At 40.2% G+C, this 16,600-nt stretch overlaps 1 protein-coding gene across 5 annotated transcripts in view; it reads left to right on the forward strand.

Moving 5' to 3' along the window:
- The window catches only part of KCNAB1 (potassium voltage-gated channel subfamily A member regulatory beta subunit 1), a 385,822-nt gene that overhangs the window by 325,413 nt on the left and 43,809 nt on the right, over positions 1–16,600 (forward strand). For 3 of the 5 annotated variants that reach the window (XM_003794131.3, XM_003794130.3, XM_003794129.3), the window contains exon 8: positions 465–551. The exons of the other annotated variants lie outside the window; for them this stretch is intronic. In XM_003794131.3, the coding sequence (XP_003794179.1) occupies positions 465–551 (87 nt within the window). The remainder of the gene's footprint in view (positions 1–464; positions 552–16,600) is intronic. 5 annotated transcript variants of the gene reach the window in all.

Below are 16,600 nucleotides of genomic sequence, written 5' to 3' on the forward strand. Positions count from 1 at the left end.
GAGAGAGAGGAGGTTCTAGGGGCCAATTAAGACTTCATTATATTCAGTGCATTTTTGAAACTAAGCCAATGCTATTTTTCAAAAACAAATTCTTGGCCTGGTACAGTGGCTTATGCCTGTAATCCCAGCACTCTGGGAGGCCAAGACAGATGGATCTCTTGAATTCAGGAGTATTAGACCAGCCTGAGCTAGAGTAAGACCCGGTCTCTATTAAAAATAGAAAAATGAACCAGGCACTGTGGCAGGAGCCTGTAGTCCCAGCTACTCGGGAGGCTGAGGCAGGAGGATCCCTTGAATCCAAGAGTTTGGAGTTGCTATGAGCTTTGATACCACCACACTCTAGCCTGGGGCAACAGAGTAAGACTCTGTCTTTAAAAAAAGTAAATTCTAGAAGGGAGCCAAACTTCAACTCTTCCTAATAGTGTTCATGTTTGGACTTGGGGTTTTTCTGCTTCTCTCTACAGGATTAAAGGGGTCCCTCCAGAGGCTGCAGCTTGAGTATGTGGACGTGGTCTTTGCAAATCGACCAGACAGCAACACACCCATGGAAGGTGAGTGAAGAAACTTAATCAACGACTCTAGGATCATTGATTCTGGCTTGAGAGTGTATTCTACTCGCACTAGGAAATGAAAAATATTCAGACTGATCTGATCAAATATGAAAACTAAAAGCCTTCCTGATGGTTCCCTGCCAGCCTCAGATTTCTCCCCAGAGCCAGGGCTGCCCCCTCAGCTTCCTTTACCGAGCAGCTGAAGGCCTGAGGTTTGTGGCTACAGTACTCATTTTTTCCAGGTTCATTTCACTTTTGTGATCTCATCAACCAAAACAATAAAATTAATTGGAGGGGAAGTTCATAATCCAGCCATCGTTATTTCAGAGTAAGTCCTCCAAGGGTTTTTCTCTTTTATAATAACTTCAAGTCTGATTAGCTTGCAGTGCTAAGCAGTGCCGCGGGCTGAGTTTCAATAGGAGCCACTGCTTCAAAATACTGCCTCATCTTAGTTGGACTGTTGGTTGTCAAAGAGCTGCAACATCGTATCCCCTTTCTATTACAACTTTTTGAAGCCTGTCCTTTAAGCTTTTTCCATTGGAAGCTTTCAGAACCAGATTTTCTTCAATTTACATTTAATTTTGGAACCTGCCTAGATTGCTTAAGAGAACAGTTTGGGAGGAGGAATTAAAAAGAATGTGCCTATTAATTGAAGTTGACAATCATATGGATTAACACTTAGGTGACTGACAACGAAGCTATTTGGGGAAAAGAGGAAAAAAAGAAATGTTCTGGTTATTTGCATTTTACCACATATGCAGATGACCAATTTTCAAAGAATTAGAAGACTGTAATCCACATAAAATCATATTGACGGTATCTTTGACCTTGGTGATTCAAAGGATAGGGCCTTAGAAGGTGGGTTTTGTGAAGATTTATGCGTGCTATAGGTTTACAGAAGGAGAAGTAATTGAAGTACTATACTTTTTTTAAAAGTATGAAAATCCTTTTCCTTGCCATTTATCTCTTTCCCAACTACACAGAAATATTATATATATAATATAATATTATATTATATACATTATATATATCTTTATATCTAATTTTCTCCCAGAGTTTTCTGCTTTCTTGATTCTGTGTATATTAGTTTTTTTAGAAAGCAGTGTCAGTGTTGGAAATGACCCAGAGAAATGACATAACGCTGCATATCTTGGTCAAACAAAGAGTAGGTGTGCGATAAACCAAATCAGAAACATTTTTGTTAGTATGAGAAGTGTTTATTGTAAGGATAATATGATTGTCATGCAATTCTCAGTGACACACTAAAACAGAGCAGTAAAGGCTATGTGGTCAGCAAAAGTGTCACAGGAAATGCCACTTATTGAGTCTATAAAAGACTGGAAAAGCTTCTTATTTGGGGTGCCTAGTGGCTGCCTCCTTCTCTGGAACTACATCACGTTGTTTGCAATTACAGCATGTATGGGACAGAAGAACACTTAAGGTTTATTTTTTTTTATCCTACCCGCTACCTTTGATTTAGGGACATAATGTAGGAGTCTCACAGACAGAAATCATAATTTGCATTGTACCCATAGAAGAAGGAGGAAATTCTCCTTTGAGAGCTAAATTAGGTGGTCGTAGCAAGATAATGATGTCTCATATCGATATTGATTACATGTTGAAATGTATTAAAAGGGAGCTTCAAAGCGTTAAGGAAAAAATCACTGCTGCCAGATGGAGTTTGTAACTATGGCATTTGGAAAATTTACATTTTCCCTAAGTTTTTTACATAAAATTCCACAAAGCAGAATAGGGAGCTATTTTATCGCGAGTTGTTGTCCAAGTCCAGAAGCATGGTGAAGAGTGTTAAACAGTGGGCCTTTGACATTTGTCAATGAGGTCAAGGAATGTGGCCTTATGTAGCCAGGGCAACCACCCATCAGTGGTGGAATGTAGCCTGCCCTCCCTACCACTGCAGGGGACCCGCCCTGGCAGGTGCATCAAGCTCCGAGCTTTATTGTTGTTGCATCACACGCATCTAGGAGGCACATGTGAAGTCTTATCACAAGAGTAGGGTGTGTACTGACCACGTCAAGGCATTTAGAGTATCCATCACCCAAGCCCTTATTTCCGTGTGTTGGGTACGTTTCAGGTCTTCTCACCTAGCTATTTTGAAAACTGTAGTCACCCTACTTTGCTATCAAACATTAGAACTTACTCTAGAGGACTTAACAGGGATATTCACAGACAATTCCACTTACAGAACTTGTTTCGGATTGAAATAGCTTCCATGCGAGTTTTCCCAGCCTTCAGAAAATGTTCATCCTCAACCTTGGTATACTCATCTGTTGCAAGGTGAGCCCAGTGGAAACCCAGAGTTTGACACTCATCTCTGGAGGCAAACTCTCTACGTCAGCCTTCTCCCCTGTCACAGAGGAAAGTACCAACCTGGGAGACAGAAGAAATGCAAGATCAAAAGACAAGGGTTGGCAGGTGGCACTGGGCACATTACCCCTCTAAAAATGGGGGGGGGGAGGGATGGTGTATGAGGGCTTTCTGGATTCCCTGTTAGGATTCACTTCCCCCTGATTTTATAGATGGTGCATGTGATAAAAGTTGTACATGTACAATGGGGTCTACCTGAAAAGGACTATCATTTCCAAAACCATACATAAGGTAAATTTTACATAAAATCAGACTACCTGTGAAAATCCTACAGTAACTCTTCTTTAGTGAATGTTACTCTATAGTGTCTAATTGATTATCCAATTTCTTCTCTAAAGGTAGTGAACAAAACATCCCTAGGTAGTTATCCAGTTCTCCTTTTGTTTTAGGAATGGCAGGACAATCCTTAACATCATACACACAAACACTTTCTTGTTTCAACAACTCACATTGGTTATTTTAGGCTCCATGGCATCCATTTCCATTTGATATCAGTGACACAACAGTGGTTGCCAAACATATATTGTTGGATTTTCATACTCTAAATCCACATATATTAGATCCACAAACTTTTAGCATTTGTAGATTATTTTTATTCAACTCTATAGAGCCACAGCACACCTTTTCCTTTTGCTGAGGTGCCTTTTAAAACCCAGGGGACTTAAGCACCTTCCAAACGAGAATGCCCAGACCAACTCAGTACCAGTTCTTCTCCATCATGGATCACAAGAGTCAGGTCCCAGAACCTGGGGACACTGCAGAGTTTCCAGACACAAACCATGCATGTGTCAAGGGTCATGTGTGTTCTCATCCTGGGGATGTCTAAGAGGCATTTTAAATAACTTCCATTTAAATGTTTCTAAAATAACAACTGCATTCATGTGGTTCGTACCACGAATGTTAATTGGGAGCACATTAAAAATAAACCAAGATGAGTTCCATCCAGTTTCTACCTATCAAGTAACAACCAATGGAGCCCCCCCCCAAAAAAAATTAACTACAGCATCTTCTTTATAATATATCGGCATCATATATCCAATTAGTTGTTGCCATACCGTCCTTCTTAGAAAATCAATTGACTAAAAGTGAGTCCTCTCCAAAGAATGTCTACAAATTCTAAATGTGCAATCAATAGAGAAAAGGCTGAGACACTTTGCAATCTGCAACCCTACCCAATACAGTTACACCCTTTAGGGCGACGGGAAGATGCGCCTGACAGCAGACGAGAACTTTTGTACTTTTTCCTCGGTCCTTCTTGTTTATTTTTTCTGGTTCACCTAGTAGTAAGTCATTTTTCTTTCACGGCATCTGCCACGCCATCTGTCTCTGCTACGATATCTGGCAACAAGGACTTGTTTTCCAATCCTAGAAAAAATCAGCCCCACATCCCATTTCTTCTGTCTCATGAGACTGCGTTCCTCCCATTAGAGTCCCTGACAGATTCTTGTGCTCTATGAAACTCATTTTCTTAATTCCCTCATTTTCATAAACCCTCAATGTTATTTCTAAATTTTCTCCTAAGCTCATTAGACAAGAGAAAGTTCAGACCAACGTGAGTCCTGCTGGACATGGAGGGAGATGGAGCACTTGTGTATCTGAGGACCTGTATCAGGAGATGTTTCCTTTGGTATTCTGTCACTCCCAAACACCAGGATAATGTCTCTGTCTGTGCTCCTCCCTGCTCTCAGAAGTGATGAGACACGACTCTGGGAAGGGAGCCTGTAAACCTGTACCAATTTTGAACAACAGCAGAAAGAGGAGTCACATTTCAGCTTCTGTAGCTTTTCTAAAAGGAAAGAAAAAGCTCATTAACTTGCTGGTCGGAGAATAGGATGATTTTTAAATTAAATTAAATTGTAATTGTCTTTAAATTTTAAAACCATTTGGAATTGAGTCTTCATTTCACGCTTGTTGCCAAAACTAGTTAATATCTTAGAATTCCTGAGTCATTTCATATGATTCTCATACTGATTAGAGTCAAGTTATTTATTTCCTGCTAGTAGATGAGTACAGACACAAAACAGCCCAGATGTCTTCAATTTCCAATAAGAGAGTCAAGACCAAAGTTAGCTTGACTCGACTCCCGTAATATCATCATATCAAATAACGCAATTCCTTAATTACAATATTTTCTTCTTTCTGAGCAATTTTTCTTATTTTGGTGCTGTCATGTGCAGGCAGGAATCTATGGCTATTCAGCAATCCAGGATATTCAATGACAACTGAGAAAATGCCGGAGAGCATAAAATATTGCAGCATCCCAAATTTCCTGCATTTTATGAATTCCAAAATACTGGACCAAGATATTTAACTTGCAAAGTAAAAGAGAGTTTTCAGAACAAAAATTTAACCATTTAAAACCTAGTATTATCATTTAACCACAATAGATCAACCCCTCTACCTCTTATCTTTCCTGAAACATACCCTCAACCTATCCTACAAAAATGTAATAATAGCAGGAAGAACCTTCTGGAAATAGCCACATATACTACTTGAATTTTCTATTAGCCATATTAAAAAGTTAAAAAGAAACAAGTCAGATTGATTATAATAATTGTATTTAACCCAATATGTCAACAAATTACTATTTCAACATGTAAGTAGTACTCATTAAAATTACTAATGAAATATTTAAAAATTTTTTTCCACTAAGTCTTAGAAATCAGTTGTGCACACCTCAATTAGGGCCAGCATATTTCACAGTAGAAAATCTTAATTTAGAGTAGCCTCATCTCAAGTGTCCTATAACCACATGTAGCTAGTCGCTATCATATGTGTAAGTGTTGGACCATGGGAGATAAACTCTATTTATAGTCTAAGAGAGACTCAGGCACAGAGTTGGTGCTCAAGAAATATTTATTACATGGATGGTTGATGGACAAATGAGTAAACAAGCATGTGAGCAATTGACAAATGAAGCTCTAAAGTTACATCCAATTGCATTTTTCTCTACTTGAAAACCTATCTTGGTTTCCTAACATCTATACAGATTCTGGTACCTGGTCCAGTTCAACATAGTTCAAGACAATGTTGAGGAGAGTTTGTTAGTAAACAGCCCCAGGACACTCTTACTTCCCTTTTCTCTTCATCTGCAGTAAGAGTAGCATCCAGATGGTGCAACTCTACAAAACTGATTGTTTCCCAAGGGAGCCGAAATGGATGGAAGTCTTTGGCAGTGCAGTTGCCCCTGAGAATTACTATATCAAATTAAAATCATTTAACACATTTCATTTATGACACTGGTCAGAGTGCTCCCAAGGGCCTCTGTTGTACGTCAGATCAATTTAACCTTCTGACATGAGAGGCTGGGACAGCTAAGTGTTCAAGAAATTAATTTGGAGAAAATGATTTTCAAGTCCAAGAAGATGAGTCAAACCCTATCAAACTGGAAGCAAAAACCCATGTTCCAATTTTACTAATGCAGTTGTATTTTCATTTCACCGTTAATTCACCACCAATTGTACTGACGCTTCAGACACATTCAGCTGATGTTTTATTCTCTACTGAATGCGTGAGATCATAAAAAGAGAAATTCATTTCCTTCATCCTAAGAAATCACAGTGGGGAATATCCGAGTCTTCCTTGGGTTCTTTCGGGCTCTGGTTCAGCCTTTTAGGAAATCTCATGTTTCTATTTGCTGTGGCTTCCTCACTGGAATATCACTTCTGCAGAGTGGACTGGGCATTTGATGGACACAGCTTTGCATTCTGGCTTTGCTAACTGTCGAACCTTATCCTCCCTGAAGCTCAGTTCATCTGAAAATAGAGGTGACACATGAAGCCCTGTCTAAGGAGGTTAGCAGTGCAGATTGGCCCCTCACTTACAACTAAACAAACAATCTGCATTTGTAGAATGTACCATACAACACAAACATATAAAATTCTCCTGTCTCTAACTTCTTCTCTGAGGTAACCACAGGAGAAGTTCAAGGCTCTGAAATTACAATATAATAAAAATTTTTAAAAGGTAGCCAAGCTGCAGGGCTGCCCAGGGTCTGTGGTGAGATCACATAAGCGTCGAACCATGGAGGTGGCAGCATAATTTTCTTCTAGTCCTTTTTTTTTCCTTATAATTTTGTTTGAAACCCTTGATGCCCTTTCAGTTGATTCACATAAATTTTCTAAGGTTAATCTATTCAGCCTGAAAGATAATCTTGTGCCTATGACTTTATTTTCAAAAGTGTCTCTAGAAAAACCTCAGTGGTAGCATCAACTCACTCATCCATTTGCTGTTCACTGAACACCTACTGTGTGCCCAGCAAAGTTCTAGGCACTGGGAAAAGCAGAAGTTAATAAATCAGACAAACATTTGACTCTTACAGAAATTGTTTTCTTGTTGAGGAGACAGACAAGAAATCAGTAAGGAAGGTACTTTAGGTGGTAACTAAATAGATAGTTAATAGATAGATAGATCTACATAGATAGATAGTTAATAGATAATAGAATGGAGAAAAATGTAATCCTGGGAGGGGGATTGGAAGTTATGGGGGTGGCGAAGCCTCAAAGAGATGACCAAGGAAGACCTGAAGGGAAAACGTAGGTGGGAGAGGGGATGATTTGGTCTGTCCCAAAATATAAAACTATGATTTTAGAAACAGACAGACCGTAATTCAGCTCCTCTTTCCTGCTAGCTAACTGATCTTAGGTAAGTTACTGAACTTCTCTTATCCTCCGTTTCTTTCTCTGTAAAATACAAGTAATAAGATCTACTCCACAGTGTTACTGTGAGGATTGTTTGAGATTCCACGTAATGCACAGAAAGGGCCTAGGAGGTTGCCTACCAAATACTCAAAATTTAGAATGATCATTTTTGTGATCGGTATTGTTCACGTAGGATGGCTGCAGTGCTTCATGAAGAAAGTCACCCAGATGCAGCCGGCTCTAAGTCTACCGCCAGTTTGTCCAGAGTCTCACACAAGAAAGACTCACACAGCAAATCAAGATGCATGATTCTCGTGCTTTATTGAATCAATTAAAATTAAATGCAAGAAGACGTGGGGAAGATACAGAGACAGTTAAAACACTTTGGGTAGAATACAGCCAGTACTCGTGGAACCTGTTCTCTCTCTCTCTTATCTCGGTCACATCGACCTTCCACATGGTGGTAGGATTATAAGAGTCAGATCTGAGGTTTGAGTGAGGGGGTTCAACACCCAGAAGGTGCCTGGGTTAGGAACATACTTGCTGTATTGGGAAAAACTCGGGGACAGGGCCCTGGCCATCAGTTCACCAGCTGGCCTGATAAACAGAGAATGTGTATTTGCATTTCTTACACAGAGAGGATTTCTTCTGGCTAGAATGGGGGCCACCAATGGGTGACTGACTTAAGACCTTATTTAAGTCCTCATAAGCTCTATGTACAGTTAGCATATTTTCAAGGGTTTGGTTGTGTGAATATGGATGTTCGTGAAAAATCACATCTTTCCCTCTCAATCTTCAGCACACAACTCTCTACTTTGTTATGGCCGCTATGACTCAAGGGGCACTAAACCACTTAGTCTTACCCTGCACATTACATAAATTCTGCCCGTGCCTCACAAGCCACTTGCTTCTTCATCCAGTTTAATTTATCTTCCTTGTTTGTTCCTCTTACTTCCTTGAGCAGAGATGAATAATCTTAAGTAACACAACGAAGGCACATCACAGAATTTCCCATGCTTAGCTATTGATGCGGCCTCAGGTTTGAAGAGTTCTCTAGGCCTGTTGAAATTTCCCGTGTTGATAGAGACCCACAAAATTCTGAATGTGGATCATTCTGACATGCATCTATCAGGAACACGGTTAACAAATTGTATTTTCCAGCTGGGTTCCATAGAAAGAGCAGGCCCTTTGGAAAACTTACCTCTACTAGAACATACTGGGAAGTTAAGATTGTCAAGGCTGCAGAAAATATGTGAGGCGATGACTTTCAAGAAAACTCTACTCCAGAAAACAATTTGTAGTCATCTGGTGCTTTATTTTGTGTTTTCTTTGGAAATCGAATGTTCCCAACCTCATTCCATTAAATCCTGGTTGAAAAGGAAGTTCCTGGAGAAGAACGTGGTTATATTCTATATAATTTATCTACTTCTTCTATTTTCTCTCCTCCTTCCCTCCTTTTTTTTCCTTCTTCACATCTTCACCCCAAAGTGAAGGCAGCCGAGATCCAACCCCCGTCATTAGGAAGGAGAAACAGGTGGGCACGTGTCTGGGCCTGCTGTCCTGTCACAACAAGCTTGTGGACCTCACTAAGTGCAGAGAGGGCACTTTCTTCCTCTTCTTCTTTCCTCCTTAGGTTGTTCTTTTTTTATTTAGTTAGTTAAGGAAAAAGAGAGAGAGAGAGAGAGAACACAGACTGCTTCTGCTCACCCCAGCTGACAGGTGAAAAACAGAACTGCTTAGTATTCTGGGGCTGTGGGTTTGTGACTCATGTGTACTTCCTTCTGTGACTTGTCATTTCCCTGAGAGGTATCTGGAGTTGTGACAAGATTTAACTCCACATTCCGAGGGGATGTCAACTCAGTCTCAGGGGAGTTCGTTTCTATAAGTTCCTCATCGTGCCGCAGCCAACTTGTAATGATACACAGAGGGCTGGAGACCAGCATCGCTCAGCTGCCTGGCACTCTGACAGCTTCCTGGCACTCTGATCTAATGGGGGGAGCACAGCCACCCATCTCATGGCTAATGTAAAATCCTGACAGGATAAACAAAGCCCTCAAGTTGTGCTCTTACTTTCTGTATAAAACAAAATAATAAGAGAGTAAGTGGCTTTGTAAACCCTCTCCTGGGTATATAATATGTGTGCTGAAGAGTAGAGTTTGCTGAATCAGAAGAGGGTGCTAGTCTTAGGGAGGTGAACTTGGCTGAGATGCACAGACTCTCTGCTTCTCAATTTTTCACTCATAAAATAGGAAGAGTAAAAATATTATATTCCTCAGCTATTTTCAAGATTGTCGTGAAGACAAAATGGGATGATGTAAGTGGAAATGTTTCATCAAATGTAATGCGCTGTACAAATATTTTGAAGTGACGGTTGTCCCATGTGTATACACTTTGAGGACTATGTATGCATAGTGAGACGTGATAGTCGAAGTTCCAACCAGACACTAAGACACCACTGAAGTGAAATTTTAGAGTCAGGTGCTGAATCTCCATTTTGCTTTCAAAGGAAGTGAACAAGAGTGGATTCCATAACACTTTCTTCCCTCTACTGTTTCTTTCTGAGAAATTAAAAACCTGCAGAAAAGTTGAGAGAATAAACACCCAACACTTCACTCATAAATATTTCCTTCAGTACGTCTGAGAACAAGGCATTCTCCTATATGACCATAACATAATCACCACACCCTAGAAATTTAACACTGATACACTGCTGTTATGTAATACATATGTGTATAAACCGTATTCAAATTTCCTAAAATGTCCTTGATAGAATGGATGTGTAATTTTTGCAGAGGAGGAGGTCAGTCCAGGATTTAATTAAAACTTCTATAGTGCATATAGTTGTCATGCCTTTTTAATCTCTTTTAAGCTAAAACAGTTCCGCTGCCTTTTTTTTCTTTTTCATGACATTGACATTTTTAAAACTCCAAGCCATTTGTTTTGAAGAATGTCTCTTAATCTAGATTTTTCTGATCATTTTCTCATGATGAGACTAAGATTAAGTATTCCCAGTAGGAAGACGACACAGGTGATGTTGAGTCCTTCCCCGTATCTGAGGGCCCCAGAGGGTGACTGTGTGCCATTATCAGTCCTGCCCCTGTCCAGGGGGACCCCTGAATTGGGGTGATGTCTTCCAGGTTTCTCCACTATGACTGCACCTCTGGCTTTGCGATTTTCTAATTTCATCAACTCATCTTTCTTCATGAGTTGGCATTCTCCTGTGAAGAAGGTCTCTCCCTTCTCTCCCTCCTCCATGCTCAGTTCAGTGAGTCTGGAGTCCCCTTGTTGGCTTCAGGAATATAAAATTGAGAGAATAGAGGAGGGAGGATCTAGTCAGAAGGGTGTATCTGAAGAAAACCATGCTGTGAGCTCCTTCTTCCTCCAGCAGAGGAGAGGGCTGCCCCTTCATTATAAGCCTGGTTGGGGTGGGCATCTCCCAGTGGCCAGAAGCATAGTGGCCTAGGAGTGGACTCATGCTTGGAAAGTCTAGGGGTGGAGAGGAGGGCTGACCATCTGTCTTGGTGTCACAGCTGGGAGAGGGTGGCCCTCCTGAGAGTGGCAAGGAGGGACCTAAGGATGTCTCTGGGACAGTGGGTCTTATCCTCCAGGATCTCCTGGATGGTGGTGGGTGGAGCCAAAAGGATGGGGGCTGAGGAAGATACAGAAAGCAGAGAAATACAGAAAGCAACCGCACTCAATACTACTGCAGACTGGTGCCAGCTTGTAAAAAGAAGAAGGATTTTCATTTGAAGTTTAGATTGAGTCTATGGCCATACCACCCTGAATGCACCCAATCTCATCTGAAGTTTAGATTGAAATCAGTGGAGAGTGTGCTTGTGACTTAAAACAACCTCATGACTGGGTATTACTCCAGAGTAGACAGGAAAGTTGTGGGACCAGTCTAAGTGTTCATCAGTGAGCAAATGTTTGTCAACATTCAAATTCTAGAAAACTTATAAGCCACAAAAATCCCAGCCTCTGTAGCCTGGGATTTAACTACCTTTCTAAATGAATCGCTATGTTAAGTTATGTTAGTTTTAAGTTCTGAAGGGGACCTTATGTTGTGACTAGCTTCAATGAAGCCAGTCATCCAAAATTAATGATAATTAAACAAGATACTCTTACAGTTAACTCTTTACACGCTAAATTTAATCAGCCCAGAATTTACCTATACAAGTAAACCAGTCTGGCTTCTTTTAAGGGCCAGTACATGAGAGAGATGTTCATCAGGAAGCAGTAGGAAGGGAAAGAAAGCTTATTATTACTAATATTCTCCTTTATTTGTGAATAAAAGGAAAGTGTTGTATAATTGGTTTTTTAAAAAGAAGCAGCTTTAGAAATGGAACAAACTCAAGGACACCTAAAAATGAATGCTTTTATATAATGAGACAAGATAAAAATCCATCTGACATAAGAATTCACATAAAACTTAATAGAAAGCAAAAGTGGGAGACAAGTAAACCCAAAAGAAAAAATTAGGAAAGTAAAAGTCTGAAATTTTGTTTCACCCATCCATTTCCTCTACTCCTTTCCTGAGTGTAGATCAAATCTTGCAAGAGTCTTTCTCAAAAAAACCCTAAAAAATATATTTTAAATGTCCCCTTAGAGCACTCAGATAGCCCAGAGAAGGACACAGCAAAGTAAAAACACTCAAGTCCAAAACCTGGCGTGTTCACTTATTCATATTCATATTTAGTAAGCACCTGCTGTATATCACAGCATGTGTGGAGGATACAAGGGAGCAATATAGACAAAGATCCCCGCCCTTACGGGACACATTTGATTCAGCAGGTGAGACCGGAAGCAAACAGTAAAACTAACCAAAAAAATTAACATACAGAATATTAGAAGTTGATGTTATGAAGAAAGAAAGGAGAGCTACCTCAGGGTACTGAGGGTGGGAAGGTGCAGGAAGTTGGGGGTAGCCACTGAGAAGGTGAGGTTTGACTAAGGACTTGAGGCAGTCAGTGAAAGACGAGGAGAGAGCTAAGGAGATTGCTTCTGGCTGCAGAGCGGTGCAAAGGCTCTGGCCTGGGAGGAGCCTGTCACATCTAAGGAGCATCAGGGACACCAGTATGGCTTTAGCAGAGTAAGGGGGTGCAGAGGGAACCATGTTTAGAGAAACAACTGAAACCAGATCTTCCAGAGCCCTCTGAATTTTCAATTAAAAAAAGTGATGTAATTTGACTTACCTTTCATAAGTATTCCTCCTCCTTGGATTGAGAATAAATCACAGCAGCAAGTGTAGGAGCGGGGAGACATGTTTAGAAAGGATTGCAGCAATCTAGGTGAGAGGTGATGGCTCAGATGAGGTTGGCAGCTGTGGAAGTGTGACAGAGGGTGAGTTTGGATAAATACTGAACAGAAGTTCCTGATGGATTAGTTAAGAGTGTGACAGAAAGAGAAGAATCAAAGAATAACTCCAGGATGTAAGCCTGAGTCACCAAAAGGAGGGATTTGCCATGAAGCAGATTGAGGACTGCCCATGTGGAGCTGGTTGGTGGGGAAAGCTGGGGGGCGGAGTTTAGTCATCTTGAGTTTGAGACATTCCTTAGATACCCAAGTGGAGTTGTTGAGTAGGCAGCTGGACACTGAATCTGAGACTCAGGAGACAGGCCTGGGAAGGAGATATAAATTAGGGTGTTGTCTATATGTAAATGGTTTTTAAAGCCTTGAAAATTGATGGAGAAAAAAAAAGATGTAAAAGAAAAGGACCAAGGACTGAGCTCTGGGCCTCTCCAAAATTAGCAGGCTGAGAGGAGGGGGAGAAGAATGTGGTGCTCAAGGAAGAAATGAAGAAAGCACATCAGGAGGGAGAAATGATCACCGATATCCAACACTACCAATGAGTCAAGTAAGATCAAGACTAAGAATTGTGCGACCATGTTAGCAGTGTGGAGATCACAAGAGCAAAGCTGGTGAAATAGGGAGGGGGCAACAATCTCAGTTTCCTCATTTGGAAAAAAGTCAGGAAACATCTGTATTTAACATGAAGAAGTAAAAACACTTCTATCCCCTTCTTTTAAGAAACGAAAAAGTCACCCAATAAACAACACACAGGGCAAGGAACAGAAATAGAAGTTTTATTTCTCGTGAATGTAGCAGAAAACTGAAAACCTGGACCAATTATATATGAAAGTGGAAAAGGGATTGAGGGGTCATAAAAGACTTAGCAGAAAAGAAGAAAGGCATTTCTAAGTGCCTTGAGATGAGAGGCAGGTTAACACATAGCTCACAACTTCAGGATGACTCAGCGATTAGAGACACTGATGTCACAGAGGATGGAGTGAGGCGGGAACTGGGAGCAAAGCAGGTGTTTGAAAGATGTTATGGAGGAATTAAAGTTCCATATCTGCAAGTCTGCAGTCAAATGAAGGAGGCAAGAGGAGGGTAATTAACAGAAGAAGTTGAGTTGACAGATTCTAATCTGAGCGACCCCAGACTCAGAGTAAGGTGGAGACAAGTTGCCAAAAAAAAAAAAGAAAGAAAGGTAGATGATGAAGCTTGGGACCCCAGACCTCTCCTGTCCTTCATGTCCAGGTCATCAGCAGTCAGGTCACACCTTCCCCAAGCAGAACTTAGAAAAATCTTGGAGAGCAAATTATCCTAGGAAAAGTTCTAACAGATACTTACTGACATGGTTGTGGAAGAAAACTCCACTGGGGGAAAAAATGGAAAATTCCCTAATTGCTACCACAGTGAATGGTACCAGCTGACAAGTACTGTCCAAGCACAATCTTATTGCCTTTATTCTTAAATATGAACAGAAACATTCAGAACAAGGATCATTTGACATTCAAAGAAATATGAAAAAAAGAGCTCGAATAGATAGAAGGAAAGAAAACAGAGTAATATAGAAGTGAGAGATACAGAAATGTGCAAAGAAACTATAATTAATATACTTGGTGACATAACAGAAGGCACCAGTGGGACAGAAACTAGAGGAAAGAGAGCAAGAGCAACACAGAACTAGAAAAAGCCTTAGAGATTAAAAATACATGACTAAATTTTGTAAAGACAATAAAGATGTTGGGTATTGAAGTTGAGGAAATGTTCCAGAAAGTAAAAAGAAAGAAGAAAAAAGGAATGAACAATAAAAGTGAAAAGGTAACAACATCAGGGTTTGTCCAAGAAATCCAACATCTTTTCAAAGATCCCTAGAGAGAGAATAGATAAAATAGAAGAGAAGGCATCATCACAAAACAATACAAGAAAATGTCCAGATCTGAAGAACATGAGCCTCCAGATTGAAAGTGTCTACTGGGCAACCAGCATATGAGTGGAGACCTACACAATAATAAGAAATCATTATATGAAATTTCACAAGCTAAAAGATAAAGAAAAGCATCCTGAAATATTTCAGAGACTTAGCAGAATACACACAAGAAGGATAAAAAAAAAAAAAAAAAAGTTTACTTAGGGATTCTGAACAGCAACACCATGGAGCAGGCCTTACAAATTCTAAGCAAAAACATGATGGGCAAATTCCCAACCAAGAGTGAAAAGATAATGGCGCTTTGACTTTCCTATCTCCCAAATACAATTTCTCAGAAACTACTGGAAAATGTGCTTCATGCTAAAAAGAGAGAATAAAGCCACCAAATGGAAGCCATGAGATCTGATTCATTAAGGAGGAGAATTTCCCAGATGATGGGAAGGGAAGGAGGGCCATGCAGGGCACAGATAGCAACCAAGGTGGGTGGAGGACAGAGGGATCCCAGAGGGAAGTTGCCAGGAAAACAAAGGAACTACATTTCTCCAAGCTTGACCATGTGGAAAACTGTATGGGGAGTAATTGTGCATAAAGTACGGAAGCCTTGGCTGTAGCTCCAAATCAAACTAAGTTAATGATCCAAACGAAAATGGAAATTTATAGACAAAAGGAAAGGCAATCCTTGTAGACTACTTTGCTCAGCAGTGGACACTAAGCACTTAAGGCATAAAAATGAAAAACGCAATCAATCATATCTGCGTTCCTGCAATAAACTTCACTTGCTCGTGATATATTATTACTTTAAATATCCTACTGCATCTGGCAGGCTAATATTTAATTTAGGACTTTTGTGCCTACATTTATAAACAAAATGAGCTGGTAATTTTCTTTTCTTGTATTTTCTTTATCTGACTTTGGAGGTCTTCTGTTTCTTGCCTCTCTTATTCTTAGTCTATAAATAATGAGCATTTAGCATGTGCTCACTATCTAATATTATTCTCTTTGTTGGAAAAAATTAGGAGGTGATAAAATTAACAGGTCCTAAAAAGGACAGAATCAGAGAATTCTAAGAGTCCTGATTGGCACCGCATAACATCTGAGAAATTACTCAATTTTAAATTTTAATTCGGCTAAATTTACAACATCCTCTAATAGCAAGACATAGACATAAAAATGTTACAGCTAATTACTGGAGGAACTAGAACTAGAATCCGGTTCTTCTGATTCCTAGTCCTAGTTTTCCTCCAAAAATGTACGTTAATAGATCCTAACTAACCTCTAATTTGGATAGAATAGATCCTAACTAACCTCTAATTTAGATAGAATTAGAAGTTAGATCCTAACCTCTAATTTGGTCGGTGGTGGGTCTATCGCATTTCAAGAAATAAGAGCAATCAAATGTTTCTTTCTCAGCTACACTATACCCAGGACCATGCTAAGTGCTATAAAGGATTTAAAAACAAGATAAAGGCCCTAACGATTTAGTTACATCTTTTACTTGGCCATTCTGAAGTGCAAGCGCCTCCCCTTGAATCTGGGCAAGCTCTGTGATCAGTAAGACAGAAGTGAAGATATATTAGTTGGGGGGCCCGGGCTTACGAAGCTGCCAGTTTCCACTTTCACTCTTAACACTTATTCTCCAAGCCCTGAACTGCCATATGGAGGCACCGTGTAGACAGAGAAATGCCCAGCAATGCTCAGCTGCTCCTGCTGTCCCGGCCCAGGCACCAGATGTGCTAGTGAAGAAACTCAGATATTTGGCGTCAGTCCCCGTGTGACTGCAACTTCTGGGCAGCCAAGCAAGAACCCCC

The sequence above is a fragment of the Otolemur garnettii genome, unplaced genomic scaffold, assembly GCF_000181295.1.
Source record: "Otolemur garnettii isolate 467f Iridium unplaced genomic scaffold, OtoGar3 scaffold00076, whole genome shotgun sequence".
NCBI classification, from domain to species: Eukaryota; Metazoa; Chordata; class Mammalia; order Primates; family Galagidae; genus Otolemur; species Otolemur garnettii.